Genomic DNA, 20,688 nt, shown 5'->3' with positions numbered 1-20,688 from the left:
TGTGTGTTAGGGGGAAAAAAAAAAAAAAGCTTCCAGTTTTATTGTGTATTCTTTCTGTCATTAGGTCTTCAAGTATATTGTAGTTAATTGGTGTCATTTTTAACCAAAATTTGCAATCCACGGAATCAAAATGCTATATACCTTTCATGTTATACATTTACTTTTGTGTCATTGTGAGAATGTCTGAAATGAAAAGCATAAAATAGGTAGACTAGTGCCAAGCGCATAATAAGTTGATCAATAAGTAGTAGTAGTAGTTATTTATATAGTGCTTTAGAAATAAAACAAAGTAGTGCATCACCATTTTCTTAAATTCAAGACTTGGAATGGAATTTACTCAAATTTATATTCATGAAAGCAGATGTTAAAATTTTCACTTGTGGAGAAATAATCAATGTGAACATTTACAGACCTGGAAATCAGCAAGTACCTCAGAGGATAAATTAGATCTCACAATGGCTGGTAAGTTGAATAAGTCAACATGGAGAAAAAGGTCGTCCAGTTGTGGGAGTTATTACCATTTTTATTCTTGGTACTTTCAAATGTGAGTACGGTTTTTTAAAATGATAATATTTACTTTTTAGAAAACAGCATCTCCATATTGACCTACTGAATTTATCATTGTTGCAAGACTTGTCTTTAAAGTTTATGTTTTGAACTAAGCAGTGTGTGTTAATAACCATGAGTGTCAGCTCCTGGTTAAGTTGGATAAGTTCACAAAAACAATGTCACAAAAGTAAATACATAATGGGAAAGGCATTTTTATATTTTTGATGATTTAAATATAGGAAAAAAGATACTAAATAATCCCAAAATTGGAGGGGAAATATGCCCTGGTTTTTCATGGCAGCTTTTTTTGTTAGCTGTCATTATTGTTACCATTGTCCTACTTCGGCTATGAAGTGACAACTCAGTCACCCCCTCTGCTCAGACACAGATTCAAGAAAAAGGAATGAGGGCAGCAATTTGATAACAAGGTTGCATTTGTGCCCAAGAACCTATATTTTAAGGATACTCACTGAAGACCTTCTTTGACACTTAGATGTGTTTTTTGAGGATTTATTTTGTATGATTTCATATCTATGTCAAATTCAGTTAAATACCTCTCCTGGGTTCTCATCTTTACTTTTCATTTTCTTAGATGGGTGTGGGTCATTATTATTCCATCTTGATGTAAGGACTTGTCCTAATCACACATTCAGCATCACTAAGAAGATACCGAATTCTTGCCAAGTGTGAGACAGGTTCTGTTTTGCCCTTTCTACCAGGCTGCTCCCTTCTACTCCTATAACCACTGGAGTATGGTGAGTGATGTCCGATTTCTAAGGTATACGCCTTGGAAAGGTACACTTTCCATTTCAAAATTGCTAGAATAAGGTGATTGGGTTGGTGGAGAGGATTGGACCAACTCCGAGGTTTTGCAGGTCAACGTTAATTTCACCTGTCCAGATAGGTTTTGATGGTGAAGAGAGGAAACTGTGTGAGACAGTTAGGCCTAGAATTCTCCAAAGGCCATCAGCTGCTGGTGCTATGGCCCCAGGCTCACCATCTGCATTTCTCAGTCACTTACCCCCTCTACCCCCCCACCCCCGCGACATTTCCTTCTACCTCTTCTTTCACCCACAAAGGATGTGTCAGAGGTGCCTTTCAGTGTTTCTGTCCACACAGGAAGGAGTACCCTTCTCAGTTTTGTTAAGACTGGTGCTTAGCAACAAAATCAAAAGGTGATGCCTCCCTACTTTGACCCCTTGCCTACTCAGTTTCATCTTTTTCCCTCCCTTCTCAGAAAATAATCATCTTTTAAAAATGCTTAAGGGGCACCTGGGTGACTTAGTCGGTTAAGCGTCTGATTTTGGCTCAGGTCATGATCTCATAGTTCATGAGTTCAAGCCCCAAGTCTTGCTCTGTGCTGGCTTGGAGCCTGCAACCTGCTTTGGATTCTGTATCTCCCTCTTTCTCTGCCCTTCCCCTGCTCGTCCTCTATCTCTATTATTTTGTATTATATTTATTTTATATGTGTCTCTCAAAAATAAATAAACATTTAAAACAATAAAAATGCTTAAAATTCTATGTATACAAGTAATGTATACGCGTACTCTTTTCACAAAAATTTCACACATTATAGTGTTTCAGGTGAAATATTTCTGGAATCTTGTGTGGCCCGTATCATCTACTCAAGAGAGGTAATCCAGATACCTGTGCATGTGCACACACTCTCTGTCTCTCTCTCTCATATGCATGCATACAAGCACACACACATACATTTGCCCACCTGTAGAAAGATAATACTGTGTCTGTTCTTAGCATGAAGTTCATCGCAGTGTACAAGTGCAGCATTCACTTTCTGCATCAGATCTTTCTATACTCGGGCAGAGAGCCACCTCATTCTTTCCGTTTGCTACAGAGCATTCCCTAACATGAGTTTTCCGGTTTTGTTATTCATTTGCCTGTTGATGAGCTTACAGCGTATTTTCCGAGGATTTTGCCATCGGCAGCAGTGCACAGTGAATGCACTTGGGCTTGTCGTTAGTGTTATCTTAGGTAGATAAGTGAGATCATAGTGTCTTTAATTAATATGTGTTACTTTATTGGCCTCTAAAGTGATTATGACATTTAACAAAAGATTTTAGATGGTTTTAAAGAAGTTTTATATTCTGGCAAGGCTGTCACCCTATTTTCATTATTTTTTATTTTATTTGTATTAATTATTCTGTTACTAATTTATTTTACTCAGGTGGCACTTGCAGGATATCAGATCCCAGGTCAGTACCCTCTCCCCTTCTTAAAAAATAATCTGGAGGTCTCCTTTCTACTTAGAGTCACAGCAAAGATGCTCTAATCTGGTCCCAAAGCAACTTCCAACTTTGTCCAGTGGTGAGTTTGCCAGTGAGACATGGTGGCTCAGAGGCTTAGTGCCACTTCTGTCCACCTTGTGATCGGGAGCAAGGAATTTCCAAGTAGGCTTAGGGTCAGGATTGAATGAGTTATCACATGTAAAGTATATGGTACATAGTAAGCATTCAGTCATTGTTGGCTGGTTCTTGCACATGGCTGTTATCCTTCACTCAGCAACACTTACTGTGTACCTGGGAGCATAAAGATAAGGAAGACATAGTCTCTGTGCTTCAGGAGTTTACATTGTAACATGCATATGTTTGCTCAAAATTAAAGTACTTATTCCCTTATCTTTCTGGCTAAACTCTGTCCATGGCCTAGTTTGCTTTCCTCTTATGTCAGCTGATTTCTGCATGATGAGGGACTGCCTATCACATCTTAACAAATTCTCTTTAATGGTGATTCTGCATCTACTACATTCCCAAGATGTCATTAACACCTGGAATGCAAAGATGGTGTGTAAAACAATCTGTAAGAAGGTCACAGGCACTAGGGAGGGGAAAAAAGAAAAGAAACTTCAGGGTCCTGAAAGACTCTTTCGGCTTCTCTACTACAGCTTTCCACCCGTGGACTTGCTCTATTCTTTTTGTTTGTTTATTGTTTTTGAAAGAGAGAAAGAGCATGTATGTGCCCATAAGTGTGGGGAGGGGTAAAGAGTGAGGGAGACAGAGGATCCAAAGTGGGCTCTGCGCTGACAGCAGTGAGTCCGACACTGGGCTCGAACTCAAACCATGAGATCATGACCTGAGCCTAAGCAGGATGCTTAACAGACTGAGCCAACCAGGTGCCCCAACTTGCTCTATTCTTACCTGGCATTACCTGTGTTAAGAAAGATAAACAGTCTCCATTCTCTCTTTCCAGGGGGCAGAGTGTAAGGTGTTAGCAGCAAGGAGGTACTTCCTTCTTTTTGTGAAAACCTGGGAATGGCATCCCCCAGCCCCACCCCTTTGGACTACCCTTGTTAAATAGGGGCTGTTTTCATTCCCAGGATTGAAGAAAACCCAGAGGGGCATAGAAATTCCTGGCCATTCATGCGCAGGTGGAACCACTTTGGTAAAAGTACCTTTTGCTGCCATATACTGCAAAGATTGTGCAGACCACTGAAACCACTGGGTTTATACCTGTGCCTTCCAGAGAGTTCTCCCCTCAATCCCGTGAGCTTCTTTGGGAATGGCACACCTTAGGGAGCTCTCGACACAGGATAGGAAAAGTTATCTCTCTCACACAGATTCTTCTTTAAAAAGTAATACATTCTCGTTGGTAACTCAGGGATACCTCCTTGCTTTTATTGCCATTACAAAATTTATTTGGTTTATTCATAATAAGTATATTAAGTTTGATCTTATTCTGTCCTGGTGCAGAATTTAAATTAATGTCTTGCTGAAGTGTGAATGGACATCGAGGCTCCTTTTAAAGGATCTTTAAGCAGTTGTTGCCACAACAGGATCTGAGCATAATACTGAGCTTGAGAAAGATGATTTTCTCAACAGAAATAATTTATTATTGCTAGAGGTAATATGAAATTATTAATTTTTTTTCTTGAAGCATGTTTTTTGTATATGTTTTCCAGAGATAAATGACTTGAAATTAATGACACTCTTCTTTGTTAAGATTTTCTTTCATTTCATGTAGTCTGTTGACCCCTGAGAGAATATCAGTCTACAGAGGAGAAAGCATGACGCAATGCTGAAAACCCTACGAGTGCTTCCAGTAGATTAGAGTTTACTTGTCCTTTGGTGTCCTCCCCAATGCTGCATGGGGGACTTCATCCCTAGTGTTGCATTTTGTGTTTTGGCCATCTTTGGTTCATTTGTAGAAGCTTATCTGTTAAAATTCCATGTACATTTCACTGGTTTTGAAAAATGTTCTTTAATGTAAACCCACTAAAAGTAAAGTTTGCTTAGAAAGTAATACATTTCCGGGGCATCTGGGTGGCTCAGCCAGTTAGGCATCCGACTCTTGATTTCGGCTCATATCATGACCTCACAATTCATGGATTGAGCCCCGCTTGGGCTTAAGAATAAAGTAATGCATTTCCTAGTTCAGAGAAGTTCTATCATCAATGTATGTGATTTTTTTTCTTTTAACTTCCCAATACTAGTGAAGCTGTTTGGATCAGCTAGCTATATTGGCAGGTTCTTCTCATAATTCTTGGAAGGAAAGATATGCGTATCTTCCTAACTGGGAAGAGGTTAATGGTTCAGACTATGGCAGGAGGGGAAAAGGCTACCTCCTTACCCCACTCATGGAAGTCCTACTGTTCATTACAGCCTTATGAATGGAGTAAGGAGCTGAAAGCATCTGTGACTGAGGTCGTTGAGTTGCAAGAGTGACATCTACCAGAAAAGAACTTCTATGAGAATTCTGAAAATTCTGTTGATGGGGGCAGGGGGTGGGGGCACTTCAGCCCATTTAGTATTGTCACTGTATTATTATTTACGTTTTCCAGTGTCCAGTGTACTTCTCACATAAACCTTTAGTGCCTGGGCTGCCTGCGTTTACATTCTTTTCCACAAATCCCACAGATTCAAACTTCCTTTCTTTAACTGTTTGCTTGTACCTTCACTGAGCCCGGGAGATTCTTCTTGGCTCCCAGCAAAAGTCCTCCTTGCTCCCTTCTTCTGTGCGCCATTTCTCTTTACACAGCCCTCTTTGTTTAAAGAGTGTACTGATTATCAGCACACTACTATCAATCACCACGGGAGATTGTGTGTGAGGAGTAGGCAGTGGTGGGGAATAATTAAAATTGCAGGTAAATGTCCAGGATTCTTGGAACCTTAAAAACCTTACACTGTATGAAATAGGATAGGACCAAGCTTTCTTCTTTTGATTGCTTGCTTTCCTGATTGCTGTCTTGAAGATCCTGTATCTCCTCTACATACTCAGTCTGTATGAAGAGTGTTGGATCTCTTTGTAACTCACCTCTCCATCTCTAAAATAGACCCTGTGCTTCACTAAGGACGAGTAGGTATAGTTAGGGTAGCATGACAGATAGAAATTAGTGAACAGTTTAGGCTTATCCAAGAAAATAAATGCTTGATACATCTGGGACTTTTTCAAGCTGTCCTCTGCTTTATATAGCAAAGGGCAAAATGAATCACTCCATAACAAGGGGTCCTAAGAGAAACCAAACTCAATTAAAATTGATTTAACTTCTGGGGAGCTCTCCAGATTATACTCCACAAATACTAATATGGTAATATCACTTTCAGCCATAAATCATCTTCTTGGATCTCTTGTCTCTTTTCCTAGATTATAGATCATGGGCAATAATAGACAGTCTCTTGAACCAACAGAGTGTAAATTTCTGCTTCTAATTTCCAGTGTGTAAGGTGAATGGTGAAGAAAAAGGCTTGCATGGCTCTGTTGGGGAATGACAGTGCAGATGACAGGTGGACTGGCCTGTAGCAGAGCTGACCTTTATCGTTTAATGTCCCCTTTCCCCTGCAGAACTCTTTGGAGAATCATTTGCATGTTACATTTCATCTGCATTTATCTCATCCCAGCCTCTTCGTCCTTCTGTTGAGTTAATATGTGCCCCGGAGTGCTTGTTTTCTGCCATCTGACAATTTAAAAAAAAAAAAAAAAAAAAAGAGGCGGGGGAGGTGGGGAAAGGTGAATGGCAACACATTTAGCATGAAAGATGGTAAAGATAATAAGAACAGAAAAGAGGAAAAAGTGTGTAACTTTGCAAGGAGTTCTATACAGCATATTTAAGAAAAGCAGAGCAATTAGGGTACCTTGGTGACTCAGTTGGTTAAACATCTACCTCTTGACTTTGACTCAGGTCATAATCTCACATTTTGTGAGTTTGAGCCCTGTGTTGGGCTCTACGCTGACAACATAGAGCCTGCTTGGGGTTCTGTTTCTTTCCCTTTCTCTCTTCCTCACCCCTGCTGGCGCTCTCTCTCTCTCTCTCTCTCTCTCTGTCTCTCTCTCTGTCTCTGTCTCTCAAAGTATAACTTAAAAATGTTTTTTTTTTTTTTAAAAGAAAAGTGGAGCAATAAACTTCTATTAAGGTACATATTCTTTTAAATTTAGGAATAGACGGACAGTCTGTGGAAGTTTCCAATATTGTGGACATCCGAAAAGAACATAACCGTGAGATTGCAATGAGAATTTCTTCTAGCATCAACAGCCAAAACAGATTTTATACTGACCTGAATGGATACCAGGTAATTTTCCTTTAAAATCTGTAAGTAATGGCTATGTTAGCGTGTAACTTTTATATATGGTAATAGGCCAGTTGATTTTGGGTGCTTTGAAAATGCTTAAGTTTAAAAATTATTTTCAAAATAAAATTGAATTTTAACAGGTACTCTAGGTTCCTTATTCAATCAGATTTCCAAAGTTAAGACAAGTATTTGAGGGATTGGTTTGTAGAACATCTGATTGGAAGGGTGTATTTTCTCAAAGGAAGATTTGGTGACCATTTGCATGTTAATTCCCTTGATGCCAAAATGTATATAAATTTGTCTAATAGAAAGGAAGCATAATCAGGGGTTGAAGAAGTGTGTATTTTTCCCCTCATAAGGAAATGGTCTGTGCATATTTAACTTAGTACATATATACTTTAAAAAAAAATTTAGGTTTATTTATTTATTTCGAGAGAGAGGAGAGAGAGAGTGGCAGGGAGAGAAAGAATCCCAAATAGGCTTCACACTGTCAGCACTGAACCTGACGCGGGCCTCAAACTCATGAACCGTGAGATCATGACCCGAGTCAAAATCAACAGCCAGACACTTAACCATCTAAGCCATACAGGCACGCCAAATACATATATACTTTTAAATGTATAATGTATTAATGAGCTCTTTTAAATTTCATGAGAACTCTTCCCCTCTTTTTATGAATAATGTACATATGTTCATTTTAATACACACGCATATGTGTACATGGACACACAAATACAAACATGTTATCTATTGAGAAATGTGAGTAGGTATGTATTTAATCAAAATGTTCACAAAATAGTTTGAAATAGTAATGAGAAAATTGACTAAAAATCTTTTCAGATTGTCAGCTCTCTAATTTAATTGGGCTCTTTTGATTGTTACCTAAATTTCTGTATTCAGAGTGTATGTGTGTGACAACGTATCTTTGAAATAATACTATTAAAAACATTAGCATGTTTTCGAGACATTAGTGTTTTAGAAATTTCTGGCTATGAATAGAAATAATTTCACAACAAATGCTTTTACTTTGTCTGATTTTCAACTGGAATGAGTGAAAGGGATTGTGATAATTTTCTCTTCTACAATTTCCTGCAAAGGTTAAATTTAAACCTTTTTCAAAGCATAAAAATTACATTATACACTTTGAATTTACATGTTAATTCCACCACAGCTGTTTGGTTTTCAAACGAATCCCCAACTTTATGGTGATTCATTTTCCTTGTATACAAAAGAAACTCTTTTCTTAAAATCTTACAGAAGCAATTATTTGTATGTGTGGGTGTCTACATGAATGAAAAAAAAAATAGTACAATAAATATGTGTACTAATATGTGTATAAATAAATAGTACAATAAAAATGTGAATTTTCTTTTCAAGGATCAAGCATTTGAATACATGGGAAAATATTATTTCTAAATTTATAACCTAAATATTTCTGCTTTTAAAATAGGCCTATTAAAAAAACAGACTTCAAAAAAAAACAAAAACATTTTTTTGGCCTCAGAAAGAATTGTACTTGGGCAAAACTAGAAATCTAGACCCACAGGTAGGGAGTGAGAGTGACAGCCCCAGAGTTCTGACAGTTTAAATGTCCTTTTTATGAGAATACAAGTTAATTTGAATGTGAAGATCAGGATTACACAGGAGAAATGGAGAATTCTTTCAAACTATCCTTTTTTTTTTTTTTCCTCCAACTTTTACAGTTGTTTCTCTACAAGTGTATTAATTTCCTAGGCCTGTGACACAGATGACTACAAATTGGGTGGATTAAAACAACAGGAATTTACTCTCTCACAGTTCTAGACACCACAAGTCCAAAATCAAGGTGTCCTTAGGGCCACACTCCCTCCAAAGGCTCTGGGGAAGTATGCCTCCGTGACTATTCTAGCTTCTGGTGGCGTCAGGCCATCCTGGGCACCATTGGTTTATAGACACATCCCTCTAATCTCTGCCTCTGCTGTCACAGAGTAGCTATGATGTTCTCTTTGTATCTCTGTATGTGTCCCTGTGTCCCAATTTCCCTCTTCGAAGGACGCGATTCATTGGATTAGAGCCCACCCTAATCCAGGATAACTTGATTATATCTGTAGAGATCTCATTGCAAAATAAAATCACATTCCCAGGTTCTGGATGGACATTGGTTTGGGGGGACACCATTCAGTACAACCAGTAACTGAAGGACACACTACAGGGTTTCTGTAAAGATTAGAGATCTTATTTGTGAGATACCCAGTGGTGTGCCTGGTGTTAATTGGCACTCAGTATGTGTTAACTATTATGTTAACTTTGTACTTCTTTTTTTCTTGATTGTCATGTCAGACTTTCGTGAGTTTAACAGTAGAGATGTCATTTTTATGGTATGAATAAGATACACCTGATAACTGAGTCCCTGTGTGGTTTGAGTAAGTCTCCTTGACCCCACCCAGCTTAGTGCATTTTCAGTCAAAAAATAAAATAATGTATTTCATGCATTCAGATACTAGACGAAGAAAAATTGAAATTTAGAACTATCTACATTGAAACGAAACAGGAAGAGTAAGCACTGAATAGTTTTTAAATATAAATATGAATTTGATTATTTTAATGTAATATGTTAGAGGATGTGATGAGGGGATCTGTGGTATTTATTAAAACTGATTCAAGAATTTTAAGAGATATTTCTTGAAAGGGGATAGAGAGCTATTATGCTTAGCATTCATTACCAAAGCGGTATGTTAGACTTAGATGAGAAATGAATACTTAATACCTTTATAATTTGTTTTATGCAAATACTGGAAAGCTAGAAGACTTTTGTTAAAGATTTTTATTATGAATTTAAATAGGAATGCCTATTTTTAAAACCAGGATAAGTTCTACCTTTCTCACTTTAGAATTGTTTTCTAAGATCCTTGTGATTTTTTTTTTTAATATTGTTTTGAAGAATGTTTTAATTTTCAATTTAGTTCTTTCTTTGAACAAGAAAGGAAGCTATACTTTTTTCTCTTTGGAAGAAAACTCATCCATAGTCAGTACTAATTTTTTAAATCACATATGTAAATATCACTTGATTTCTTTTTTTTAAAGTGAGCTGTTTGGTCTTATAGATTCAGCCTAGAATGACAATGAGCAAATTACCTCTTCAAGCAAATGTCTACCCAATGACAACAATGGCCTATATCCAGGATGCCAAGCATCGCTTGACCTTGCTTTCCGCTCAGTCTTTAGGGGTTTCAAGTTTGAAAAGTGGTGCGTATTGTTTGGGTTCTTTTTTGCTCTTTATTTTTCAGTTCCAAGTGTATAATTTTTCTGTTGGTCATATGTATTAATTATTATCTTCAGACACCAGCCACCTTCTCTTGAGAACAAGAATATTAGTTAATTTTGGGTTTTGTGAAAATAAAGTAATGTATATCCTTAATCTTCTGATGAAGAATGAGGGACTTGAAACTCCACGAAACCATTGTTTCTTAAAGATAGTTTATCTCTCCTGATAGCTCGTTGTTTGCACAAGGCTCTGTCATTGTCATAATTGAATGGCTGTGGAAACTAAGACTCCAGAAGTTAAGGAGGAAAGGAGGCAGGGAGAAGAGTTAGAAATTCCCAAGTTTGCCTAAGTGCCCAAGGCAGGAGGTTATAGTCCATACCTAGGTCCTTCCCTGAATCACATCCTTCTAGGGCACTACCACCTGAAAGAAGAAAGAAAGGGAGTTGTAATGATACAGATATGGGGATGAAGAAGTGACAGATACAACTTTAAGGATTCTGTAAAAGAGACAAGATGGAAAGAAAACATAGATAGTAGACAGATTAATTTTTATAAAACCTTCTGTTGGAAGGCTGATATCCCTTATAATACATATTTTTAATTATCCTTTACATGTAGTCAGTTGCTCTTCCTTACATACTAAGACTTGCTAAGACAAATGTCTTAGGAGCCAGGCAGATAATAAAGGAGTGAAGGTGCCTGCTGTACCGTGTGTCACAAGCCCACTTTTTATATTAGGCATATGCATACATTCTGTATGTCCATACACACACAAAAACATACTACTTCTCATTTTTCTTTGTGGCTTTCATTACACAGAATCATGAGATTATGCCATAAAGACATTACTACCTTTATAAAAATAATAATGGCCTCCCATCAGGGATGTAGTGGGGAGCGGTGGGGCTTCAGCAAACTGGAGCCCACCCTTCTCCGTGCACAGTGCGGCAGCCGCTGCTCGGTGGCAGGCCATCATCTCCATGGGGAATGGGGCCCCTTGTTGCCAAATTTTTCTGTGTTTGAACAACCTAGAAGTCTGGGATTTTATGTGAAGCTGTCCAATCTGTAAATGTTGACTTGGCTTGTTTAAAAATCAAAATATAAAACATCTTTTTGCCAGCTGTGACTCTTGAACCACCCATTTTAAACCTTGCCTTAAGTTCTCAAAGTTGGGCCCTTCAGTAGGGAACTAGACATTAGGACTGGAACAGTCATAGACTAAACCGTTATCCCACTTTCCTGATAAAGACGAGCTTAGAGATAAGGCTCCTCTGCTCCTGCTAGAGACCCCCAGCACCCTGGGGTTTGAATGCCTGCATACATAAAAAGAATTTGAGAACAGTCCAGGAGATTTACTAAGTGCCACATACTGTGTAGACTAACATTTGGAGACAGGGAGAAGAGAGAAATTGCCAGGAGATTGATGTACTAATTTGGGTATGAAATGGTCAAACCCTAGATAGCCCCATTGCCTGAGGAGCAAGTTCTAGATCATTGTGTCCTACAATACATATGGAGGTAGTAATGACGAGAATTCTAACCATCACTGGCGGTTTTATGTACTAGATACCTAAACTCAGAAGAAAGAAACTAAACAGAGTTGGTTTGACTAGGTCAGAATAATAGTTTTTAAAATAGCTTACATATTGCTCTTTTATGCTGAACAGTTATTTAATACTGTAACAAATATGAATGAGTGGATGGATGAATATATATATATATATATATATATATATATATTTTTTTTTTTTTTTTTTTTTTTTTTTTTTTTTTTTTCAGTGTACATGACTAGGGCTTTTTTAGTATAAACATATGAATATGGCTCTGGGTAGCTTTTTGGGTTGTTTTGGTTTGGTTTGGTTTGATTGATTGGTTGATTGATTTATATTAGTTTGTCAACTCATAACCTAACTATTATCATACAAATTAAACTAGAGGAGATGTGGAATTATTTCACAGCAAATGAAGGAACCAAATAAAACCCCTTTTTGAGCTAGAGGAGAGAGGACAGTTGATGCCACTAACATAGTACCAGGGAGGGAAGGAGGGGGTACATTGTGGGTGTCTCCAAATTCTGGCATTTCTTCACAGAATCGCCACCTTATCAAGTAAGTTAAATTGTATTTCAAATCCTTTTTAGATTCTATGCATCTGTTTTTGTCTTAATATTCTCTGTGGATATACATTTTCTGTGAACCTCATAAACATTTTTTAAATTCCAAATGCTGCCATTAAAAATTTTAGAGGCCATAATTTACTCTTCAGATTAATTCTTTTTAAATTTCACTTGAATTTTGATCTGTCTGATTTTTAAATTTCTTTTCACATTTTACTAGACATTAATGAAGAACAGAAATACAATCATATTTTTTTGCATTTATACTAGCTGCTTTGAGAGAAAGCCCTTGGTACTCTGGGTTGTAGAGATCGGTCTCCTCGACTTAAGTTGGACCATGCCTATACTTATGTGATCCTCAGTGGATGTTTGTATTTAATAACCCTGGCCAGTTTGTTTGTTTTTTTTGTTTGTTTATTAGGTCAGATTGAAGTTATCATGGATCGAAGACTCATGCAAGATGATAATCGTGGCCTTGAACAAGGTGTCCATGATAACAAGATTACAGCTAATTTATTTCGAATACTACTGGAAAAAAGAAGTGTTGTGAATGTGGTAAGAAAAAAAAAAATAACTCACATATTCTGATGTTGATTGTTCTTTGCCATCCAAAATTTGAAATTTTGACTTTCCACTGTTTTATGATTTATGGTTTCTAGTTTTGAGATATCTTTGTAATAGACTTAGTCTCTACTGACAAGAAAGAGAACTTCAGTTACACATATCCTGTGAGATTTGCATTTAGGTCGTCTTTTTCTTTTATTTTTGCTTATTATGTAGATAGAGAATTATGTTAAGGAATCACTTTGGATGAAATTTTATGAAATTATTTTGAAAGAAAGTAAGAGTTGAATTTAAAGATAGAATTTGGTTGTATACTTAGGAGATTAAGTTTGATTTGTAAAATTTATTTAAAACCTAGTGTACCTAGTCTAGTCTTAGACTCATCAGTTGAAAATGGATTTACTTGTTTTTCTTCTTGTTCAGTTTTCATGCTCAAAACAAAACCCCAGCATTCCATTAAATAATCTAGCTGAAGCTCAGTTGGGCATGAACCAATATGATAGTATGCTTCTTCAAGATGACATAGAAGTCATCATCACGGTCCTCCATACATACTAATTTCCCACCTCATTTGGCCCTCTACATGGCCCTTTTTTTCTTATTCTGCTCTCCTTGTTTCTTCACTGACCATTTCAAATCTTTTCTACTCTTTTCAGCAGATGACCGCATGGACTTCACAGAAGGAAAAGCCATTTAACAGTGCTCTCTGTTCTAGATATCAGCCATCTACTCCCACCCTTTCCCCCTGCTTAACCCTGCTGATGTCTTCTCAGTGCTGTCATTATAAAAGCCAAAATCCTTACCGTAGCATGAAGAGCCTATCACAATGTGGGCCCTGCCTGTTCCCGCAGCTTCATCTAGCATGACTCTCACTATTTCTACTCTGAACCCACTGGTTTTCTTTCGATCCTAAGTAATCCCCATGTACCCTGTGCCTACAGCACCTTTGCACTTGTGATTTCATTCTCTGCCCAGGGAACTCTTCGTAGTAGTTGAGATCAAAATTCTCTTGGTCAACTGCTTCTGCTGAACCAGGCCAGATCACCTTCTTCAGTGCTTTCTCAGACTATTCAGCTGTCCTCCATGCACATGTGTGATTATTTTATCATTGTCCTTTTCCTCTTTTGGACCATAACTTCCCTGAGAGTAGGGGCTTTCTCCCTCTGCTTCTAGGATTGTCCCTAGCAGAGGAAACGGTCACTATTTGGTGCAGGAATGAATACACAAATACATAAATGAGTGAGCTGGAATTGCACACTGTGCCACAGCATCTGTCCCAACCACTATTTACTGCCTTGTCATACTATGCATGTTCTCTCCCCCTGCTAGATTCTAGGGACTTGTCTACTTCTTTTCATGTGCCCCACAGGGCCTTCTTGCCTGTGGTACATATTCTATAAATACAACACTAGTTGATTGAATGAAATGGCAACAGCTCATTAAAGCAAAGAATTCTTCCAGTATGTAGAATCTTTTAGGAAAAAGATTTTAATATCCATTTTTAGATGTCAAGATTTATACCAGTTCTTGGGACTCATGGTTTAAATCAATTACTGACAAGATGGCTTAATTTTAGGTCTAAAACTGCATAGGAAAATCATTGTCTGAGTGCTGGCAGCTACTGTCTTTTTCTCCTCCTGAAAATGTTTCTGGCTTTTATGGTTTTTTTCTCTCTATATAGACACTAATTTGCAAAACTTCTGTTAACTATGGCAATAAGAATTTTCATGTCAGATCTATAAAGCTTTCATTTAGAAGTGAAATAATTTGTTTATTCCCATTCAAAACTCCTTGGATAGTAATTGATTGAAATTTGATCCAATGTTTTTATAATCCTGTGTTGGTTAAATTTTCCTTTTGCTCAACTATACATTCTTGGACTTAAATCAATAGTTTCTTTTAAATAAAAAATGAACTAGAGAAGAGAAAATACATTTTAATTTCTAGTGAAATTGACTAAAAAGACATTTGATTAAGAAATGTTCCATCTCATATAACTTAAACTTTCTAGAAAGTGTTTTTATTTTCAACTCAGACTCTAATCTTTAAAATAACAGTGATAGAAACCTTAGTAAGGAGACACTCTTCTGTACAGGAGAGCATTTTTTTTTTTTTTAATTTTTTTTCAACGTTTTTTAATTTATTTTTGGGACAGAGAGAGACAGAGCATGAACGGGGGAGGGGCAGAGAGAGAGGGAGACACAGAATCGGAAACAGGCTCCAGGCTCTGAGCCATCAGCCCAGAGCCTGACGCGGGGCTCGAACTCACGGACCGCGAGATCGTGACCTGGCTGAAGTCGGACGCTTAACCGACTGCGCCACCCAGGCGCCCCTAGGAGAGCATTTTAGTGGAAAGTCTTGAGCCTGCCAGAGCCTCCTGGGAGTAATCTGGATGACTAAATGGAAGTGAGTCCTGTGTTTGAGGGTTCTGTGGAGGGGCACTGAGAACAAGGACTGGAATGATAATCGCTGTTAAGATATACAGATGCCCGATGGGTTGCTCTGGCTATGTGAGGCTGACTGTCGTCCATGGTTATGACACTCAAGGGTCAACAGAAGTGGTAAATGGGAATTGTCTCTTTGGCATTGACCCTTTAGGATTTGCTTCTTTGATGCCTACTCCCTGTCCCTTCCTGCTGATGACTGCTAAGTAAAGAGGGGCATTGAACCAGGAATCACTGAAGTTAGGTGACCATAGGTCTTTGATGACTATGAGGTCATATCCCACTGAGGAGCTACAACTCAGTCCCACTTGAGGGAATGTAGGGGCCTAGTGTGACTTGGATTTCCAGTGTTTTGGGTAAAAAAAAAAAAAAAAAAAGTTACCTGTTTTTGTGAGTTTTTGTTACTTTTGTTGACAACTTTAATGTGAAATGTCCTGGATTTTTTTCTTGAGAGTTGGCCCCAAAACAAACAACTTCTTAATGTCGTGCGGACCTACCAAAACATATCTATATAGGCAAATTTAGCCCACACATCACCAGGCTTCACCTCTGCATTGAATGATATTTATTTCTAAAACTCATGATTCAGTATAATTTTCCTTCGTTATTTTTTTCTCTTTTTACCCCATCCTTTCCCCTGCTGTATTTTTCTCTCATTTATTTATGTTGCATTTGCTTTTAATAGATTAAGTTCAGTACACATTTATCAAGTTCCCACCATGAATCAGGTCATACTGAATAAGCAAAAGTGACTCAAAATATCGTCTCTTATTATCTTAAATAACTTATTTATTAGGAAGCTCTGATGTAGATGAATGGGAACCTTTGATGATTAGGGATCAGATTACTTAAGCAGACTTAATGAAGGGCACCACAGAGCCTAGCAAGAAATTCTGACTTAGGAAATACGGGCCGGAACCCAATGGAGATCTCAACTTGATGCAGTTTGGATGAGAATGTGCCAGAAACTATTTTTAATTTCACACAGGCTGCAAGGAGAAAGCTAGACTTGAACAGCTTGAAGCCTTCCAACCAACAAGAAACCAAATGATGTTTATAGTAGTATATTAGTTACTACAAGGCTGGGGAATTCATTTACAGCTTAAACAAACACATAAATTTTCCTCTAGCAAACATGTTTTATAAGCTTTGGGTTTATCATAAAGGTCACATTAAAAGATTACCTTTCCAGGAGATTAATCAAGAAGTGATAATTCAACAGTTAAATATCTTGTTGAGCCCCTCGTTACTGTAAAAATGTTAGGAAAGTGCATGAATGATGGAGCCTTCCAGGAGACTTGGTCCCACCCTACCTGGCCAGCTTCCAGCAGTATTATTTGTTGGTGGTGCTCTTCCAGCCCCTACCCACACTCTACCATAAACTTATCTTCCTTGTCTCACTTAGGACAATAAGTGGCTTAGTTCTTGAACTCTCGAGGTACTTACGTTCATGACATTGTTTTCCTTTGACAAGACCTGTCATTCACATGTTTCTGAGTCTGAATCATTTTCATAATTCAGAACAAGTTAAAGGGTGAGACTTATACTTTTGATTCCAAAGGGAGCTCTCTTTCTTCCACAAGGTTGGGAAGGTATCGGGGGTGATGGTTTCCAGCATATGTCCACAGAGCTACATATGACTGACTGAGATTTGAGATTACCTTCTGGGAGCTGTTAAGCTTCAGCTTCCCAGGGCCCACTCCCAGACATTCTGATTTAGTAGGTTTGGATTAAGGCCCAGAGATCTAAGTTTAAAGCTCCTCAAGCCATTCTTATGTGTGGTCAATTTGGGGGAGCACTGAAGGTCAGGAGAACTGGTTTGGGTTGGGAAGAATGGTATATATGCACATTACTGTTTGTAGGGTATAGGTGATCCATCAAGAAGTGTCCCACCTATTCACTGAAGTGTCCAGGAATTCCTCCAAGAGCATAGAATAAAGCCAGAGAGCTTTTTCTGAATGTTTCTTGACCTAGAATGGATTTAATGCCTTCCAATTCTGATAAGGCAGGTGTCTTCTTTTCTCTTGGAATCTTTTATCTTTTATTACTGAAAAGTGATTTTGTCAGCAATCCTGACCTAGATTATGAAGTCCTTTGATCTTGGAATACATGTAAAGTTTCTTATTGAAACTCTTCCCTCAATATTCAGTAATATGCATTAAATTTCAGTATTGTTGGAGAATATTGCTATATATGCTTTGTTTAATCTTTCTTTAAAAAAAAAAGAGTGTGGAATGGGTACTTTTTTTTACAACTCTTTTAGATCTAATATTTTTTGTCAGTATCTTAATACTGCAGTGTCCCTCTGCTGCCTTTAATTTTTTTTTCCCTCTCTCCATAGTCTGAATTGTAATGACATCTACAGTTCGCTGCTGGCAAGATGCTTGTCACTCTTTGCTAACCCTCTGCTAATCTGACATTCTGCATTTTAAGCTCCGTATCCTCTATAAATCCTATCTTTTCTCACAGATAAGTAGCCAAGCCTTTTATTTGAGCCCTGTATTGCAAAAAGAGTGCAAAATCAGAAGATATCAGTGAAATGGACATTTAAAAAAATAAGATACAAAATTAAATCTGTTCCAAATGTCACTGTTGATTAAAAAACCTTTCTATAGGGGCGCCTGGGTGGCGCAGTCGGTTAAGCGTCCGACTTCAGCCAGGTCACGATCTCATGGTCCGTGAGTTCGAGCCCCGCGTCAGGCTCTGGGCTGATGGCTCAGAGCCTGGAGCCTGTTTCCGATTCTGTGTCTCCCTCTCTCTCTGTCCCTCCCCCGTTCATGCTCTGTCTCTCTCTGTCCCAAAAATAAATAAACGTTGAAAAAAAAAAAAAAAAAAAAAAAAAAAAACCTTTCTATATAAATTATTTTCTCTTCTTAGTGCTTTTCTATATCTGCTTTTATACCTTAGGCATAATTAGTTAAGGTTCCACTTAGTCATTGATTTAATTAATTGGGTGTGTCATCTACCATATGCATATCCCCAGCCCTGGCAGACTTATTTAATGTTTGAACATGCTGAACCACTTGTCTGGAAGTATATTCCATAGCAATGACTAAATTACTTTTAAGTTATACTGAATAATTGTGTACTAGGTAGGTATATAATAATTATTCCATAACATATATAACACTTTCTGTTTGGAGAATAAAGTACAGTGAAGTAAGTGGCATTGATTTACCAAATTTAACAGATGATCTAGATATACTACCTGTGTTGTTTAAAATCCTTATTCATATTGAGAATTTCTTCAAAAAAATCCTGTCATTGGGTCACATTTATAGAGCACACTTTGGATCAACACATGATGTCATTTTTTTTTTAATGAAACCATGATGGAGGCACTTGGGTGGCTCAGTCAGTTAAGCATCCAACTCTTGGTTTTGGCTTAGGTCATGATCTCACAGTTTGTGAGATTGGGCTCCATGTCGGGTTCTGTGCTGACAGTACAGAGCTTTCTTGGGATTCTCTCTCTCGTCTCTTTCTGCCTTTCCCCTGCTCTCTCTCCCTCCCTCTCTCAAAACAAATAAATTTAAAGAAAAAAAAAGAAATCATGAGAATATGTGGGGTAAAACCTGAGGGAGAAGAGATAACATTTGATGAAATGCAAGATGTATCAATATCCCAACCTATCTACTTAAAGAATGTCACAGACTATGAGTCTGGGGTTCTCTTTTGTCCAGCAAGAGAGAGGACGCAGAATTGAATACAAGAGAAGCTAATGTCCGGGAGGAGAAAAGAGCCCCAAACAGGGGTTTCGTCTCCATATGTATTGAACTCTCAAGATACTACCTGCGTGGTGAACATTAAGAAAACAAGATCTTACACACATGATGAATGTGAAGAAAACAGTCAGACAGTAATCATTAACTTGTGTGTGCAGGAAGCAAAGGGTCTGAGGGACAAGTGGAGTTGTGATCAAAGTACAATAGTACATTGGCATCAGATGGAAAGCAATTTCCTGCAGGTGATATAATAAGTTACTCGTGATCCCATTACAATATCTTGCTAGCTAACCTCAGGCGCTTTTGCCCCGTAGTGGCAGCTTTCAGCCCTAAGCCTTTTTCTAACCCATTTATGTAAGTAGAACCTTTTCCCCACTTTTGTGGTAAGTTGAAAAAGAGTTTCCGTAAAAAGTCTTACCCTGTACTAAAATGGCAAAAATTATTTTCAGGATTTTTAGTACTTAAAGCAATGGGAAAAAGCTATTTCTAAACATGGTTTAAATGGACACTGTTCATTTTCTTATATTGCTTAGAACTGAAATTGGTAATCTGTGTGTTGTCTGAGACTGTTATTTACAAAATATAATAAAATCAGAGTATATATGTTTATATTTCTTTTCGACTTAAACTCTGTTGGGTAATTTAGTTAATATTACAAAAACTGCAAATATATATCACTTACACATTTTTGTTTTTTCTTGATAGGAAGAAGAAAAGAACTCTGTCAGTTACCCATCCCTTGTTAGCCACATAACTACTTCTTTCCTGAATCATCCTGTCTTTACAATGATAGAAAAGATCCCCATGCCCACCCTTCAGCTGCTGGGTGAATTCTCTCCATTAGTGTCATCTTTGCCTTGTGACATTCATCTCGTTAATCTGAGGACAATACAGTCAAAGGTACATCCCAACATATATCTATAAAGAATTACGATTTTGTAATATATTTGATATAATGGGATGGGAAGCAGAAAAAAAATACAGCTGGGGCTGGGGGATGGGCTAAATGACTGATGGGCATTAAGGAGGGCACTTGTTGGCATGAGCACTGGGTGTTATACTTAAGTGATGAATCACTGAATTGTACTCCCAACACCAATATTACAGTATGTGTTAACTAACTTGGATTTAAATTAAAAAAAAAATAATAATAAAATTCAAGAAGCCATGAAGAGTAAATTTGTATAGGTATGGATAATGTAAAAATTAATTTTCCAATACAAAAAAAATTTTTTTTTCATTATTGAACTTAAAAACATAAAACAGGAGTGCCTGGGTGACTCAGTTAAGCATCTGACTTTGGCTCAGGTCATGATATCGCAGTCTGTGAGTTCTAGCCTCACAATGGGCTCTGTGCTGACAGCTCAGAGCTTGGAGCCTGCTTCAGATTCTGTGACTCTCTCTCTATCTCTATCTCTATCTCTATCTCTATCTCTATCTCTATCTCTCTCTTTCTGCCCCTCCCCAGTACTCGCGTGTTTTCTCTCTCTCTCTCTCTCTCTCTCTCAAAAATAAACATTAAAAAAAT

The 20,688-nt window shown here is 37.6% G+C and overlaps 1 protein-coding gene across 2 annotated transcripts in view; it reads left to right on the top strand.

Annotated features, from left to right (window-relative positions):
- Positions 1-20,688, top strand: part of MAN2A1 (mannosidase alpha class 2A member 1) — a 167,627-nt gene that overhangs the window by 130,441 nt on the left and 16,498 nt on the right. For both annotated transcript variants that reach the window (XM_058725288.1, XM_058725294.1), the window contains exons 17-20: positions 6,937-7,070; positions 10,154-10,295; positions 12,852-12,985; positions 19,866-20,060. In XM_058725288.1, the coding sequence (XP_058581271.1) occupies positions 6,937-7,070; positions 10,154-10,295; positions 12,852-12,985; positions 19,866-20,060 (605 nt within the window). The remainder of the gene's footprint in view (positions 1-6,936; positions 7,071-10,153; positions 10,296-12,851; positions 12,986-19,865; positions 20,061-20,688) is intronic.

Source organism: Neofelis nebulosa, chromosome 1 (genome assembly GCF_028018385.1).
Source record: "Neofelis nebulosa isolate mNeoNeb1 chromosome 1, mNeoNeb1.pri, whole genome shotgun sequence".
Taxonomy (NCBI): Eukaryota; Metazoa; Chordata; class Mammalia; order Carnivora; family Felidae; genus Neofelis; species Neofelis nebulosa.
The sequence above is the reverse complement of the archived record's forward strand: the minus strand, read 5'-3'. Positions and strand labels throughout refer to the sequence as shown.